This window comes from Carcharhinus amblyrhynchos, chromosome 15 (genome assembly GCF_965287045.1).
Source record: "Carcharhinus amblyrhynchos chromosome 15, sCarAmb.v2.hapA, whole genome shotgun sequence".
Taxonomy (NCBI): domain Eukaryota; kingdom Metazoa; phylum Chordata; class Chondrichthyes; order Carcharhiniformes; family Carcharhinidae; genus Carcharhinus; species Carcharhinus amblyrhynchos.
The window spans coordinates 14,385,677-14,403,864 of record NC_137338.1 but is presented as its reverse complement, the minus strand read 5'-3'; the positions used below and the strand labels follow the sequence as shown (position 1 = coordinate 14,403,864).

At 41.2% G+C, this 18,188-nt stretch overlaps 1 protein-coding gene across 1 annotated transcript in view; it reads left to right on the top strand.

The window, feature by feature from the left end:
- polq (polymerase (DNA directed), theta) overlaps positions 1 to 18,188 on the top strand; it is a 73,536-nt gene that overhangs the window by 12,458 nt on the left and 42,890 nt on the right. Inside the window, exons 7-12 of the mRNA XM_080203436.1 lie at positions 5,343 to 5,451; positions 7,081 to 7,306; positions 11,696 to 11,855; positions 12,900 to 13,046; positions 14,045 to 14,257; positions 17,052 to 17,194. Coding sequence (XP_080059562.1) covers positions 5,343 to 5,451; positions 7,081 to 7,306; positions 11,696 to 11,855; positions 12,900 to 13,046; positions 14,045 to 14,257; positions 17,052 to 17,194 — 998 coding nt within the window. The remainder of the gene's footprint in view (positions 1 to 5,342; positions 5,452 to 7,080; positions 7,307 to 11,695; positions 11,856 to 12,899; positions 13,047 to 14,044; positions 14,258 to 17,051; positions 17,195 to 18,188) is intronic.

Sequence of the window (18,188 nt, the reverse complement as noted above, 5' to 3'; positions counted from 1 at the left end):
TAAGAAGGAATTTTTGTTAAGTGAGGTTTGAATTTCAGCCTGCCTTCATTAGCACCGGCCTTGTTTCTGTGTCAGAAAGTTATGGATTGACACCTTGTGCAAGTTAACAGTTTAATGTAGTTCTGAGAACAGAAGGAAAGTCTAATGAAACTTGGGAAATGACTGATGCAGATCTGAACTGGTCTTGTATACTGTAAAATGTAACTCCAGTTCAGACCAGTACCAGTCATTTCCAAGCTATGGATTTTTCCAATGGATGAGTCATTAAACAGAAGTCCATATTCCAGTGGTTTGGAATGTTATTGAGGATTTCAGGCACCGTTTGAAGAAGATAAGACCAGAAGATGTAGGAGCAGAAGTAGGCTACTCGGCCCATTGAGTCTCCTCCACAATTCAATGAGATCATGATTGATCTGATATAATAATATCCTGCCTTATCCCCATAACCCTTGATCCACTTACTGATTAAAAATCTGTGTATATCAGCCCCGACAGCACTCTGCAATGAAGAATTCCACGGATTCACTCCCCTGTGAGAAAATAAATTACTCCTCATCTCTGTCTTCAATGGATGACTCTTTACTCTGAGATTATGCCCTCTCAGCCTAGCCTGTCACACTAGAGGAAACTACCTCAGCATCTACCCTGTCAAGCCCCCTGAGAATTCTGTGTTTCAGTAAGGTCGTCTCTCATTCTTCTAATTTCAGTGATTACAGGCCCAAAGAAAATCCCTCTATAACCTAGTGAACCTTCTCCGATACTAGCGTCGAGGAAAACTTCTAGCTCAGAATAACTCAGGCAGAGACGTTCAGAGTCAAGCTTCAGGAGAGTTTATTGTCGTGATACCACAGAGAGTCCACCTCAGTCAGTACCGAGAGAACTCTGATTTTTAGAACAAACCTGCACTATTTTTATACAGTGAAACAAACAACTCTTCATGCAGGTTACAATACTCCCTATTATCCTTATTATCTCTACTACCCCTTTAATCATTGTCCCATTAATTAGATCTATGGGTCTAGGACTTATCTATAGTGTCCTTGGTCTAAATCATCCTACAGTCCCTGTCCCTAGTGATTTACCATAGCTAGATAGAGAAGAAGAATGGTGGTTTATTTTTCTATCTTCCTTAAAGTCAGATGGCCCGTTATCTGGTCTTTGGACCTTGAGTGTCTGCTAAGCCCCTGTTTTTCTAACTTTGCCTGCTTCAGCTAGTTTCTTGATTTTCAGCATAATTGTGAGTATATAGTGAATCATTAACCCTTTAAGCTACTGCTGCAGCCTTAGCCTCTACTATAGTAGGTCCGTTTAAAACAGATTTAATTTTCTATAAAACCTAATTGCTTATATGAATCTAATTTCTTCTACAACTAGTATAGCTTTCTTTAGATAAGGGGACTAAAACTGTTCATAGTGTACCAGGTGTGGTCCAACTAGTGCCTTGTGTAGTTTTAGTAAGACTTCCTTATTGTTATACTCCATTCCTGTTGAAATAAAGGCCAACATTCCATTTCCCTTCCCCATTACCTGTTAAATTTGCATACTAACTTTGTGATTAATGCGCGAGATTCCTATTTGCTTCAGTTTTCTGCAATCTTTCTCTATTTGAATAATATTCAGCTTCTTTATTTTCTCTATCAATTACATTCCATCTGCCACATTTTTGCCCACTCACTTAACTTGCTTATATACCTACGTAGACTCTTTTTATCACTCTCACCACTGGCCTTCCACCTCTTTTTATGTCATCCCCAAATTTTCCGGTAATACATTTACTTCCCTTATCCAAGTCATTAATATATTATTGTGAATAACGGTGACCCCAGCGCTGTGGCACCCCAAACTTGGTCAAGGATGGCATTGGTGCATGAGCCCAGTTATTTGGGTAATGCTGCCCGCTCAATTTTTTTTATTCATTTGTGGGACATGGGCATCTCTGGCTGGCCAGCATTGCCCATCCCTAGCTGTCTGAGAACAACTGAGAGTCAACCGCATTGCTGTGGCTCTGGAATCACATGTAGGCCAGACCAGGTAAGGATGCCAGAGTTCCTTCCCTAAAGGCATTAGTGAACCAGATGGTTTTTTCTGACAATCAACAATAGTGTCTTAGTCATCAGTAGATTCTTAATTCCAGATTTTTTTTTGAATTCAAATTCCACCAACTACTGTGTTGGGATTCGAGCCCGGGTTTCCAGAATATTAGCTGAGTTTCTGGATTAATAGTCTAGCAATAACACCTCCCCACTATCATTATAATACAATAATTGGCTATTTTGTGCTTTTTAACAAAGAACAAAGAAAATTTCAGCACAGGAACATGCCCTTTGGCGCTCCAAGCCTACACCGACCATGCTGCCTGACTTAATTAAAACCCCCTACCCTTCCGGGGATCATATCCCTCTATTCCCATTCTATTCATATACTTGTCAAGACATCCCTTAAAAGTCACTACCGTATCCATTCCTACTACCTCCCCCTGTGTAAAAAAATCTGCCTTGTACATCTCCTTTAAACCTTGTCCCTCACATCTTAAATGTGTGCTCCCTAGTAATTGACTTTTCCACCCTAGGAAAAAGCTTCTGACTATCTATTCTGTCCATGCCCGTCATAACCTTGTAGACTTCTTTCAGGTCGTCCCTCAACCTCCGTCGTTCCAGTGAGAACAAACCAAGTTTCTCCAACCTCTCCTCATAGCTAATGCCCTCCGTACCAGGCAACATCCTGGTAAATCTTTTCTGTACCCTCTCCAAAGCCTCCACGTCTTTGTGGTAGTGTGATGACCAGAATTGAACACTATATTCCAAGTGTGGCCTAACTAAGGTTCTATAAAGTTGAAACATGACTTGCCAATTTTTAAACTCAATACCCCGGCTGATGAAAGCAAGCATGCCATATGCCTTCTTGACTACCTTCTCCACCTGCATTGCCACTTTGAGTGACCTGTGTACTTGTACACCCAGATCCCTTTGCCTGTCAATACTCTTAAGGGTTCTGCCATTTACTATATATTTCCTATCTGTATTAGACCTTCCAAAATGCATTACTTCACATTTGTCCGGACTAAACTCCATCTGCCATCTCTCTGCTCAAGCCTCCAATTGATCTATATCCTGCTATATTTTCTGATGGTCTTCATCGCTATCTGTAAATCCACCAACCTTTCCAACCAATCCACAAACTTACTGATCAATCCAGTTACATTTTCCTCCAAATCATTTGTATATGTTACAAACAGCAAAGGTCCCACCACTGATCCCTAAGAAACGCCACTTGTCAGCATTCCATTAAGAAACGCACCCTTCCACTGCTACCCTCTGTCTTCTTTGACTGAGCCAGTTTTGTATCCACCTTGCCAGCTCACCTCTGACCCCATGCGACTTTACCTTCTGCACCAGTCTGCCATGAGGGACCTTGTCAAAGGCTTTACTGAAGTCCATATAGACAACATTCACTGCTCTACCATCATCAATCATCTTCGTCACTTCCTCAAAAAACTCGATCAAGTTAGTGAGACGTGACCTCCCCTTCACAAAGTCGTATTGTCTCTCACTAATACGTCCACTTATTTCCAAGTGGGAATAAATCCTGTCTCAAAGAATCCTTTCCAATAATTTCCCTACCGCTGATGTAAGGCTCACTGGCCTGTAATTAGCTGGATTATTCTTGCTACCCTTCTTAAACAAAGGAACAACATTGGCTATTCTCCAATCCTCTAGGACCTCCTCTGTAGCCAGTGAGGATACAAAGATTTCTCTCAAGGTCCCAGCAATTTCCTGCCTTGCCTCTCTCAGCATTCTGGGGTATATCCCATCAAACCCTGGGGACTTGTCTACCTTAATGCTTCTCAAGAAGCCCAATACCCCCTTTTTGATCTCAACATGACTCAAACTATCTGCACATCCATTCCCAGACTCATCATCCACCAAGTCCTCCTCATTGGTGAATACTGATGCACAGTATTCATTTAATACCTTGCCCATTTTCTCTGGTTCCGCGCATAGATTCCCTTCCTTGTCCTTGAGTGGGCCGATTCTCTCCTTGGCTACCCTCTTCCTCTTTATATACGTATAAAAAGCCTTGGGATTTTTCTTAATCCTCCTGGCTAATGCTTTTTTGTGACCCCTTTTAGCCCTCCTTACTCCTTGCTTAAGTTTCTTTCTATTTTCCTTGTATTCCTCGTTTGCTTTGTGTGTTCACAGCCTCCTAGCTTTGACGAATGCTTCCTTTTTCTCTTTGGCTAGGCTCACAATATCTCTCGTTATCCAAGGTTCCCAAAACTTGCCATACTTATCCTTCATCCTTACAGGAATGTGCTGGTCCTGAATCCCTATCAACTTACACTTGAAAGCCTCCCATATGCCAGATGTTGATTTGCCTTCAACATCTGCCCCAGTCTACATTCTTCAGTTCCTGCCTAATATTGTTGTAATTCCCCCAATTTAGCATCTTAACTTGAGGACTACACTTACTTTTATCCATCAGTACCTTAAAGCTTACTGAATTGTGGTCACTGTTCCCGAACTGCTCCCCTACTGAAACATCAACAACCTGGCTGGGCTCATTCCCCAATACCAGGCCCAGTATGGCCCCTTCCCTAGTTGGACTATCTACATATTGTTTCAAGAAGCCTCCCTGGATGCTCCTTACAGACTGCCCCATCCACGCCCATAGCATTAAGTGAGTCCCAGTCAATATAGGAGAAGTTAAAATCTCTTACCATTATCAACCCTTGTTACTTTTACACCTTGCCAAAATCTGCCTACATATCTATTCCTCTATCTTCCACTGGCAGTTGAGTGGCCTATAGTAAACTCCCAACATTGTGACGACACCTTTCCTATTGCTGAGCTCTACCCATATTGCTTCACTGTGTGAGCTCTCTGGAGCCTCTTGGAGTACAGCTGTGATATTCGCCTTAACCAGTGGTGCAACTCCCCCACCCCTTTTATATCCCTCTCTATCCCACCTGAAACATCTGTATCCTGGAATGTTATGCTGCCAATCCTGTCCTTCCCTTAACTAAGTCTCTATAATGGCGATAACATTGTAGTTCCTAGTTCTAATCCAAGCTCTAAGTTCATCTGCTTTAGACTTCTTGCATTGAAACAGGTGCACTTCAGTCCACCAGACCTCTTTGATTACCCCCCCACCCCCGCACTTGCTGTTTCTCTGAGGAACCCTTTATGCAAAATGGGTAGTGGTTTGATATGAATAATAATTGCGTTCGGAAGTAATTCAATGAATGAGATACACTGCATGTGATACCTTTGTTTTTCTCCTAGTTTGGATGTCTAGTTCTAGCCCTTTATAATTCATGATAGTTTTCTATTCTATTCCCACAGGAATTGTAGTAGTGGATGAGTTACATATGTTGGGGGATTTCCACAGAGGATACCTATTGGAACTTCTATTAACCAAGATATTATTTGTCACTCAAAAGAGTGCAAAAAGGTACATTTTTCTAAACATCAAACAAAAAATTCCAAAAAAATGTAATCTTGCATTTTTTGCAGTGGAACTTTGAAGACACCTTCATTAGTAATTTGCTTGTGGCAGAGATTCACCCCGATCTCAATGTGTTATTATGCAAAATAATCATACAGCTCAGAAGGAAGAAATTTGGCCACCATGCCTGTGCTGGTTCTTCAAAAGAGGTCTGCAATGAATCCCACTCCCCTGAACCATCCCTACAGCCTTCTAAATTGTTCCATATTGTGATTCGAAGATCAGGTCAAATTGTATACACCTAAAAAAAAACAAACCTATTGCTTTTGAATTTACATATCTTTGCATTCTTGTATTTGACTGCTTCACACCTCTGCTATGCAAAGTCCATGTTAATCTTATCAATTTGCAGTGCTGGATGTAATCTTTATTTTGCAGTGGATGCAAACATCAGTCTGTGAGCCCGATTTTACCATTGTGTTATGCCCATTTTCAGGCGCAAGAACTCCGTAAAGTTGGACATGAGATGAGTAGCATGACCCGCGCCCGCCTCTGCACTGGTTCCCCCTTTTACTAAAGCCTGAAAATGGCCGTGATTGGGACCATGTCTGAAATGAGCGCACCGGCCATTTAAATGCACTTGCAAGCGTTTAAATTGACTTGATGGGCTGCACGCCCAACTTTACCAGCACTTCCCCCTTTACCACTGCGTTTGCCCATCCAGAATCGGCATGTATCAGACACGATCCATTAAAGTCCGATTCGGGAGTCCACTTAGTCAGGAGGTAGTATCCGACGGCCCTCTGCTTGAGGGAGGGGAGGGTCTGTTGCCACTCTGCCTGAGATTAGTGGAGGGGAAGGGGGGGTTCGTTGCCACTCTGCCTGAGAGAGGAGGGGGGAGGGACCCACGATTGGTCTGGGTGGCATTGGTGTGGGGGGGATAAGGGGGTCAGTAATGTTGTGGGGATGGGATAATGTCTGTGGGGGCCTGGGGGTGACATTATCGGCCCAAGAAGGATGTTGCAGGGGAGCAGCATTCCGTCATTTCTTTCTCTGTGCGTGCGCAGTTGAAGGCTCCGACCGGAGCTGCAGAATTTCGGGCGGGTCAAGGTCTGCCCACAGGCTCCCGTAGCACAATTCAGAATCACTGATTTTTTTTTCAGGCAGGGCGCGTATGGGGGTGCCTGAGAATGGGTCTAAGAGTGGGACCTGAAACACTCCCAGTTTCAAGTCTGTCCAGTGCTTAGAATCAAAATGGTAAAATAGGGCCCTGTATGTTTTGTGAGCATATGGTTGTTCAAAGGAGCTTTCTAAGATTGAAGAGATTCCGTAAAAGAAAATAATGTTGGTTGAATTTGTGAATCAACAATATCTTGAGAGTTTTTGTAAATCATAGATCATAGAATCTACAATGCAGAAAGAGGCCACTTGGCCCATTGAGCCTGCATCGACAACAATCCCACCCAGGTCTATCCCCATGATAGCTTTCACCTCCTGGTGATTTTTTTTTATCAAATAGGAAAAGTACAGATTATAATTTGGTTTTACTTTGGAATGTAATAAAAACCTATTAACTTTTGAAATGTCTAAATTTACCCTGATGACTGGAATTGATGGATATATTTGGTACTCCAGGCAAAAGACTCCAGCACGAGAACAGAGGCTCAGTGATGGGATACAGATTGTAGGAATGAGTGCCACCCTTCCAAACTTGGGCATTGTAGCAACCTGGCTAGATGCGGAACTGTATTGTACTGACTACAGGCCTGTACCTCTAATGGAACTGGTAAAGATTGGCAATACAATTTATGATTCAAGTATGAAAGTTGTACGGGAATTTGAACCTGCTGTCAAGGTAAAGGTAAGTGTTTATGGTTTAATTGTTGTAGAACTGGAGTCTCATGTTGTATTCAGATTGTGATTAACGATTCTATTAGAATTCTGAAATTAAAAATCCAGCAATTAACTTTCTTTGATGCATGGCTAAAATATCAAATGGGTTGGGCAACCCCAACTTGTTAATTGAGAGTCTGATCAGGTCTGACAGTGACCTTTCCCCTTTGTGATCTTGGTTTAAATCAAGCCCAGGCTGTTTGAGTTACTATCCTCTCTGTTTTGTTAAAAGTTAGTTTATTTATTAGTCACAAATAAGGCTTACATTAACACTGCAATGAAGTTACTATAAAATTTCCCTAGTTGGCACTCCTGTTTGGGTCAATGCACCTAACCAGCACATCTTTCAGAATGTGGGAGGAGACCGGAGCACCCGGAGGAAATCCACACAGATACAGGGAGAACGTGCAAACTCCGCACAGACGGTGACCCAAGTCTGGAATTGAACCTGAGTCCCTGGTGCTGTGAGGCAGCAGTGCTAACCATTGCCCCATCGGTCTGCCCTATTGGATGTAAGACTACCTGGTTTAAGCGTTACTTGGTTAACTTGGTTTAAGCATTATAGCCCAAAAATCATTTTGTATATTGCTTTGATCATCCCTAGTCTGATACAAATTGAAATGTTGCATTCTGAGATGATTTGTAGGCTGGATGATGTGGAAAATGCTGTTCTGAGATGCACTGTTGAAATACAGTTGGGGAACTCCAGAGTTTATAAATGTTCCTGTGTGGGAACCCCAGTAAAAGTTTGGATTCAGGACCACAGTAACTTTAGATAAACAGTTAACTATTCATAAGTTGTTTTATAATAGTTCATTAAAGAAAAAACTTTATATATGATGCATTCATTAATTAGACAAAAAAGGTATTTTATCTGTGACTGTTGAGAGCAGGTTACCGATCTTGGATGGCAGATGGACCAATGTTGGTGCAGTGTGTGTTAATCTCAGTAGCTTGTGGTAGCAACATTCTGTTGTCTAGCTGAAGTGTTCGGGAACTCTTTCCTCGATCTTTTTTCTCCTTGTCTGGTCCCTCAGTGTACCCGAGTAGGCACCGGAGTATTCACAGTAAAGTTTATTTATTAGTCATAAGTAAGCTAACATTCACACTGCAATGAAGTTACTGTGAAAATCCCCCAGTCGCCACACTCCAGTGCTTGTTTGGGTACTCTGAGGGAGAATTTAGCACGGCCAATGCACCTAACCAGTACATCTTTGGGACTGTGGGAAGAAGCCGGAGCACCCGGAGGAAACCCACGCAGACACGGGGAGAACACGCAGATTCCACACAGATAGTGACCCAAGCCGGGAATTGAGCCCAGGTCACTGGTGCTGTGAGGCAGCAGTGTTAACCACCATGCCGCCCTGTAACTTCATTGCAGTATTAATGTAAGTTTACTTGTGATAGTAATAAATAAACTTTAAACTAAAGATGATACGGGAGGGCATTTAGAAGAATTCAAAACTATCAGGCAGAGTCAACATGGTTTTGTGAAAAGGTAATCATGTTTCATCAATTTACTGGAGTTTTTTTGAAGGAGTCACCTGTGTTGTGGATAAATGGGAATCAGTGGATGTACTTAGATTTCCAGAAAGTATTTGGTAAGGAGCCACATCAAAGGTTACTGTGGAAAATAAAAGCTTATTTTATAGGGGGTGACAAATTGGCATGGATAGAGAATTGGTGAGCTCACAGGAAACAATTGGCATAAATGGGTCTCATTCTGGTTGACATGATGTAATGAGTGGTGTGTCACAAGGATCAATGCTGGGCCCTCAACTCTTTGCAATTCATATAAATTACTCAAATGAATGGACCTAAGGTATTGTTGCTTAGTGTGAGGTTAGATGTCAATTTTTAATATGTTTAGGAAAATATTATGTTATTTTGTAACAAAGGCTGTGTGTCCGTATGTAAATTACTTAAATAACCTGGAGCAAGGTTAATGGAGACAGCTTATCTCGAGAGTTGTGAGATACAAAGAAGTAGATATGCTAAAGGTATGTCTTTATAATGAACGAATGGTAAATTATGTTTGAGTAAGTAGAGTTTAGAAATTTGCTTCAGGAGATAGATGGGGAATTAGGTTTTTACCTGTTAAATTTCAAAAGGTAGTAACAAACTTTTATAACTTGCAAAGGTTTCACAAGTGAACAAGGGAAAGTTGTTAAATTTTATTTGAACTGAAAGTTGGGGCCGTAGGAAAATATGAAAGGATTTTACATTTTGGAAAAGCTGTGTTTAAATAAGTACTGAGACAATGGAATCACAAATGAAAAGGAAAATTGGGGTTGTTTGTGTTTGGGGAAGACATTGTGGAACCAGCCTTGTGTTAATGGAAGGTGCCAAGTCTGAGTTACCCATCCAAAATAACAAAAATCTTGACTTTCAAAAAGTATCCTTGTTTCTGAAGTTTCTTCGATTTCCACAGCAAAGTGGAAGGCAGATTGAGAGTTTGTGTGGTACAACTTTACAACAGTGACAGCAACTTTGCCATGCATAATTACTGGATTTTGTAGTTAAACATCTATAAGGGAGTGTTGCCTGGAAGGTATTTACTTGTGGGTCAGACCAAGTAAGTTTTTTTTTTGGAGGGATGTTTTGTAAAACCATTTTAAGTGTAACTGTAAAGTTGTGCACTTGTGTTTTCTTATCTTGTTCATAAATATTTTAACTTTTAAAATCCCCAAAGTGCTACTGGAATTCTGTGCTAACATAAGAAGGCTACAAAGAGATATAGATAAGTTAAGTGAGTGGGCAAAGAACTGGCAATGCAATATAATGTGGAAAAATCTGAAATTGTAAATTTTGACAGGAAGAATAAAAAAAGAAGCACATTATCTAAGTGGTGAGAGATTGCAGAGCTCTGAAGTTCAGAGGGATCTGGATGTCCTAGTGCCTGAATCGTAAAGGGTTAGTATGCAGGTACAGCAGGTAATTAGGTAAGCGAATAGAATGTTATGGTTTATTGCAAAGGGAATTGAGTCCAAAAGTAAGCAGGTTTTGCTTCAGCTGTACAGGGTACTGGTAAGACTATATCTGCAGTACTGTGTACAGCATTAGTCTTATTATTTAAGGAAGGATGTAAAGTCTTGGAAGCAGTTCAGAGAAGGTTTACAAGAATAATACCTGGAATGGGTGAGTTGCCTTATGAGGAAAGGTTGGACAGGCTAGGTTTGTATCCACTGGAAATTAGAAAAGTAAGTTGTGACTTGATTGGAAACTTCCAGATTCTGACAGGACTGTGGAATGGTCACTCCTATCAACACTGTCATGAACAGATATATCTGTGACAGGAATATTGGTAAGGACGAAGTCAAGGAAATTTTTTACTTTTGTTGGTTCTCTTAGCACCTTCCGCAGTCCCAGTCTAGCAGCTGTGTCTTTCAGGAATCAATCCGCTGGGTCAGTAGTGGTACTACCAAGTCAATCTTGGTGATGAACATTGAAGTTCCCCACCAGAGAACCTTCTGCACCCCTGCCATCCAGTTGATGGTCAAATGGGGGTGACCTGATTCATCAGGCAGGGAATGGGTAATGCAGTAGGTGACAACCACCTGGAAGTTCCTCGCCCACGTTTGACCTGATGCCCTGAGATCTCACGAGGTCCATAAACAATGCTGAGGACTCCCAGGGTAACTCCTTTCTGACTGGATACCACTTTGCAACCGCTCTGATGGCTCGGTTCTGTTGGTGGGACATTACAAATCCAGGGATGATGATGATGGAGATGTTTGGGACATTCATTGTAAGGTATGATTAGTGTGACTATGTCAGGCTATTTTGTGGGACAGCACTCTCAATTTTGGTCCAAGTCCCTAGATGTTGGTAAGAAGAATTTTGCAGGATCAACAGAGCTGGGTGTGTTGTAATTGTTTCCAGTACCTAGGTTGATGCCAGGTCATTCACCCTGTTTCATTCCTCCTTGTAGCAGTTTGATCCAATTGAGTGGCTTGCTGGGCTGTTTCAGAGGGCATTTTAAGAGTGAACAGCATTGCTGTGGGTCTGGAGATCTGTGTAGGCCAGAATAGACAAGGATGGCAGATTTCCTTCCCTAAAGGGCACGAATAAACTGGAGAGGTTTTTACAACAATCACTGTTAGATTCATGATCACTGTTAGACTAAATTCCAGAGTTATTAATTGAATTTAAATTCCACCGGCTGCCATGGTGGGATTTGAACCCATGTCCCAAAGTATTAGCCTGGGCCTCTGGATTACTTTTCCAGTGACATTACCGTTATATCACTGCCAGGACTCAAAATAATGCACCTGTTTGGGAATAATTATAAATCAAACATATAGCTGCATATTTTGTATATGATATCTGATTTGAATATGTTTGTGATTGATTGTAGGGTGACGAGGATAATATTATCAGCCTTTGCTACGAGACTGTTCGGGATGGCCACTCTGTCCTACTGTTCTGTCCTTCCAAGAACTGGTGCGAAAAGCTGTCTGAAACCATAGCCAGAGAGTTCTACCATCTCCACCACAGAGCTGCTGTGGGCACTGAAGGTGAGCTGACTGTGAGTGAGATGGTTGGAAAAGCAGGTGTTCTGGCCCCTGTAGGGAGCATTAACTTCGAAAAAGAGATGAATTTCCCAGCAACCAACAGAAAGAATCACGCAACAAGATTCCATGTTGTAAGACTTCACTGTAAGCAGCCAAAATCAACATAGACTAAGTGACAAAGAGGGATTTGACTTTGCTAAGCTCACTAATCACCATAATTGGTGATCATTGAAAGTGAAATTTGTTGTGAATCAAAGACTGAACATAAACTTTAGCCTGTTTGAGGATCAGAAGGACCTGGGTGTTCATATACACAAATGTTCGTAAGTGTTAGGAAAGTTCATGGACTTTTTAACAAAAGACAGACAAGATCCGGACTTTTATAAATAGAGAGTAGAGAACATAAACAAAGAACTTGTGACAAACTATTTGGAATCACAGTTGTGGCTGGAGTATTTTGTCTAATTCCTTTTGCAGGTTAATCAAGGGCTTGAAGATGGTGCAGAGGTTTACTAGACTGGAATCAGGGAAGAGAGGGACTTCAGATTTTTATGAAGACAAGCAAAATTAAGATTGTTCTCCTTCAAGCAAAGAAGGATAAAGATTGTCTTAACAGAGCAGTGTTTTTCACTGGTAGGGGATTCAGTAACCAAAGGACACTAATTTCAGATATTTGACAAAACCACAGATGTCAGCTGAGAATTTTTTTTATTATGCAGTGTGTTGTGATCTGAATTGCGTCATCTGAAAAGCTGGTGGAAACAGATTGAATAATAATTTACTACAAGGAATTAGATCTACATGAAAATGTGCTGGGCTATGGAGAAAGTGTAGGAGACTGCGACTAATTGGATAGTTCTTTCAAAGAGCTAGCATAGGCATAATGGGCCGAATGATGATCTCCTTTGCTGCATGATCCTGTGTTACATATTGCTAGTCATTATCAGGTTGAATTATCCATAATTTCTTCTGCAAATTTGAACATAAAATATAATTTGGTGTGAGCTGTGTGATTTATGCTTTTCACTTTTTTGTCTTTTACTGTAGGATTTGTAAAAGCATCCACCTTACTCCCTTTCACACTGCATAGGGACGAACTCCAGGAGACAGTGGATCAACTAAAGCGTTCACCAGCTGGGCTTGATGTAATCTTAGGGCGCACTGTGCCTCATGGAGTGGGCTTTCATCATGCTGGTATTACAGTTTCCATTTTTTTGCCTCTTTATATACTTTAATGTCAACTACTTTCCTGAGATATTGAAGAAGTTTCATGAAGTGAAACAATAAAGCATTTATGTAAAACAATAAAATAAGTTTGTTAGATGGAATGAGGGCTAATTACCTTTTTGCAGATAGTTGGTTTGGTTCAGCTTTCATTTAGAAGAATGATAATTTATTGTAGTGTGAAGAAGTAACCTGTCTCTACCACCCTCCCAGGCAATGCATTCCAGGCCATCACCACCCTCTGGGTAAAAAAGTTTTTCCTCACATAAGCCCTCAACCACCTGTCCCTCATCTTGAACTTGTGTCCCCTCATGACTGACCCTTCAATTAAGGGAAACAGCTGTGCCCTATCCACCCTGTCCATGCCCATCATAATCTTGTACACCATGATTAAGCCGCCCCTCAATCTTCTCTACTCCAACGAAAACAATAGAAGCCTCTCTTCATAGCTTAAATGTTCCATCTCAAGCAGCAACCTGCTGAATCTCCTCTGTACTCCCTCCAGTGCAATCACATCCTTCCTATACTGTGGTGATCAGAACTGTGCACAATACCCTAGCTGTAGCCTCATTAAAGCTCTAAACTCCAACATAACCTCCCTGTGTGTTTGTAATCTATGCCTTGGTTAATAAGGCTAGCGTCCCATATGCCCTTTTCACCACCCCACTAACATGCCTCTCCGCCTTCAGAGATCCATGGACAAACACACCAAGACCACTTTCTTCCTCAGAACTTCTATTGAGATGCCATTAATCGAATGCTTCCTTGTCAAATTACTCTTTCCAAAGTGTATTGCTTCTCACTTTTCAGGGTGAAATTATATCTGCCATTTATCGGCCCATTTGACCAACCTGTTTATATTTTCCTGTAGCCAAGGACATTCAATCTCACGGTTAGCCACCCGCACAATCTTTGTGTCATCCACAATTTATTACTACCTATTTCTGCTCTTCTCACTTCCATTTCAGGATTGACCTTTGATGAACGGGATATCATTGAGGGAGCATTTCGTCAAGGTTTGATTCGGGTTCTGGTGGCTACCTCCACCTTGTCCTCTGGTGTAAATCTACCAGCCCGTCGTGTGATTGTGAGATCACCGGTGTTTAATGGGCGACTTCTTGATGTTATCACCTACAAACAGATGTCTGGGAGAGCTGGCAGGAAGGGAGTGGACACAATGGGTAAGCCCAGCCTGTTCTTTGGTATGTACTATTGTGTAAACTATATGTGGGTAACAAGTCAAACTAGCCACCTTTCATTATTCAACTTGCAAATGTTACATTAGTATGTTAATATTGGTCTTTGGAGGGTAGACAGAACTTAAAATAAAAGTTGTGTGATATTCACATGGAAGAAATGTTTTGCACAAAGTATCAGAGCTCAATTTACAGATACGCAACTGGCTTTATCTTGTTCTGTTAACACTGCTGCTGTGCAAAACCAACCCAGACCACTAGAGGGCACATAACTCCTCTCTGCCTCTAGCTGGGTTTGCTGCCTATCAGATTAAATTTATATCTGTTGCCATCACTAAGACTTTTGGCAAGCATGGTTGCATATCCATTGCTAGCAAGCTATTAACTTGACTCTATTAGATTTTCAGAGAGTCAAAAAAAAAGTTAGAGACTGACTGTATAATTCATGACAGCATTGGATCAGAAATCAGATTAAAGAAAATTAGTCAATCTGTGTATGAACTCCTCAATACCAGCCTTCTACAAAGTTCTTTATTACTCGCAGTATAATGTTCCTAAGTGACAGCAATAGTGACAGATATTTCTAAAGTAAAGTTTATTTATTAGTCACAAGTAAGGCTAACATTAACAATGCAATGAAGTTACTGTGAAATTCCCCTAGTCGCCACAGTCCAGTGCCTGTTTGGGTCAATGCATCTAACCAGCACATCTTTCAGACTCTGTGAGGAAACTGGAGCACCCGGAGGAAACCCACGCAGATACGGGGAGAATGTGCAAACTTCACACAGGCAGTGACCCAAGATGGGAATCGAACCCAGTCCCTGATGCTGTGAAGCAGCAGTGCTAACACTGCTACTGTGCAGCTCCAAAGGCAGATTCAGCTGTGGCTTTCAAAAAGGAATTGAATAATAATCCGAAGAGAAAATATTGACACTGTTACAGGAAAAAGGCTGGGGAGTGGGACTAGCTGATTCCTCTTCCAGAGAGTGGGCTGAATGGCTGGCTGAATGGTGTAATAATCCTATGTAAGATCACCCATTTGTGACCTTGTGATAGAGGGATATTGATAAATCAGCTGAATTTAGTTGGGTCTCAGACATTGTCCCGAGTAACTCTTGCAGCCAGGTCTTGCAGCTGAGGTGTTTGGTTTCTAGCAAAGACAGCCATCTTTCTTTGTGCTTCATAACTTCAGTCAGTGCAGAGTTTTTTCCCCTAGTTCCCATTGATCTCAACATTGCTGGGGTTTCTTGATACCACATTCTATCAAACTGTGATGTGAAGGCAGTCACTTTCCCCAAATTTCACAAATTCAGCCCTTTTGTTGTGAAGCGGTCTGGATTCAAGTGGGGTCTGGTGCAACCCAAACAAATGGCAAGTTGTGGATGAGTAAGTGCAGCTTGATGGCACTGTGATGGTACTGTGCCTTTAAGAAATGGATTTTTATCATGTTTCTTGTAAGGGATATGTTTGAAAGTCAGCTCTGTTTTACAGTGCTGATTTGTCTGGGCAGCAGGTAGCTCAAATGTTGAGAATGCAAGACAATGACTGATTTCAGCTGGGAATGTGTTTGCCTAAACAGAGTTGATGCATTTTTATTTACTTAGGGTTCCCTTGGAACTTCAGAGTAGGGATTTGAATAGGTTGATTGACATCATGAGATTAATAGGAAGAGCTAAGCTTGCAGGAAAGACAGTGTTTTAGTTTCGTTTTTATAATCAAAGCGGTTGCTGACTGGAGCTCTTTCTAAGAGGTGGCTCTCGATCGATCTCTCTGTCTCTGCAAAGATCACTCTCTCTCTCCAGAGGTATTCAAAAGCTCTATGACTGTTAACAAGTACAAACACACAAGCCTGTGATTTTTGCTAACTGATTTTGAAGAGGGATTTTAAGTCTGTAAGAGGTATATTGCTTGAATTTGAACTAATAGAGGAGATAGCTTAGCAGTTAACAGTATTTTATCATGTTTAAATATTCAGTTGATAATGTTGAGCTAATTCATTTGTTATAGCTAAACTGTGTTGCTAAATAAAGGTTGTTTAGCTGAAAACGTCCCAGTTTGTCAGTAGAATTGTGCCTGGAATGAAACATCATATCCTCACATTTATACCAAAATAGCAAATAGTCAGCTTGTAGTCTAACTTCATCATATCTCTTAGGATTTCTGGTCTCGTATGCTAACAGCGCTGTCCATTGAGAGTAGATTGGTCGGGCAGTAACTGGTTGGATTGGATTTGTGCTGCTTTTTGTGGACAAGGCAGCCTGTCCCCAGATTGAGTAGATGCCCGTGTTGTAGCTGTACTGGAGCAGCATTCTACCCACGTATGTCACTCCCTGTAGTGGTCCCAAACTTCCCAATTCATTACAGTTTGCAACGTGCTTGACTCATCTGCAGATTCAAATTAAACCTGAAAGCATCTGCTGGATAGAATGTGAATGAAGTAAAAGTGAATGCATTTAAATTGAAGTGCAATGGGCCTGAATTAGCAGCACACAGCGAACGATACCGACATTACTTGGAATTAATTCCATCAGAAGTTTTACATAAATTTATTTTGAAGTGCTATCCCTCATCACAAATCACAGTGTATGTTCTACATATCAAGAAAATCTCTGCACTGACTTGAATTATTCTCAATTTTTAATAAATATATTTGAAATAGAATGGACATTACAATTAACAAAGATTTTCTAAATGAATCACTTGTTTGATTTTTTACATACAGCAAAGAGGAGAACAACACAAAAATATTGATAATGATCAACATTAAACCTTGTTCCAGGTGAAAGTATACTCGTGTGTAAGAATGCAGAGAGAGCAAAGGGAATGAGTCTGATACAGGGTTCACTTAGACCAGTGCATAGCTGCCTTGTGAAGAAGGAGGGAGAGGGTGTCACTACCAGCATGATCCGAGCTATCCTTGAGGTAAGAGGAAAGATCACCAGGGTAAGATGTTCTTCTGGAGAGTCAGTGCAGACTTAATGGGCCAAAAGACCACCTTCTGTGCTGTAGGGTTTCTTAGAAACCAGTGTCAAAAAGTTTCATTTTATTTTCCCTGGTTGGCAATTTAAGTTTATTTATTAGGGCCACAAGTAGGCTAACGTTAACACTGCAATGAAGTTACTGTGAAAATTCCTTAGTTACACACTCTGGTGTCTGTTCGGGTGCAGTGAGGGAGAATTTAGCTTGGCCAATGCACCTAACCAGCATGTCATTCGGACTGTGGGAAGAAACCAGAGCACCCAGAGGAAACCCACACAGTCACGGGGAAATGTGCAGGCTGTGCACAGACAGTGACCCAAGCCGGTAATTGAACCCGGGTCCTTGGCGCTGAGGGGCAGCAGTGCTAATCACTGTGCCACCGTGCCACCCAATTGTATTGATTAGAATAAGTCAAGCTTGATATTGATGAAATCTTAATTTAAATTTTGGATATGCACAAGTCTTCAAACTGTAATTCAGAGCTTGCTTGTTGTTTTGTATGTAACTGCACTGTAAAACATTTAAAATGTGGTCTGAATATATTTCTGAGGCTCTGGAGCCCTAGAGTAAAGTCATTTATGCATTAGTTTTTCTCAAAACCTCAGGCAAAATGATCTATTTACACATCTGATCATTCAATTATAGAAAGAATTGGCGTAGAACTGGTCAAAAAAAAACTGTAATAAATTCAGAAGTTTATCTTCATCTCTGTCAGTAGATTGATAAAATATAAAAGGAGGCTCTACTACAGAGGCTAATGTTAGCCTCTCAGAGGAAGGGCAATCAGCTCATGCAAACCACTCCGCCCCCACCACCCCCCACCTCCGATGCTCATGTGGGCGAAGTTACATAAATTGCTTAAATTTTGCTAAGATTATTCTCTACTTTAATCTAGCATTTTCTGGAGTTTAATCCAAAATTGATCTCATCTGTTTAT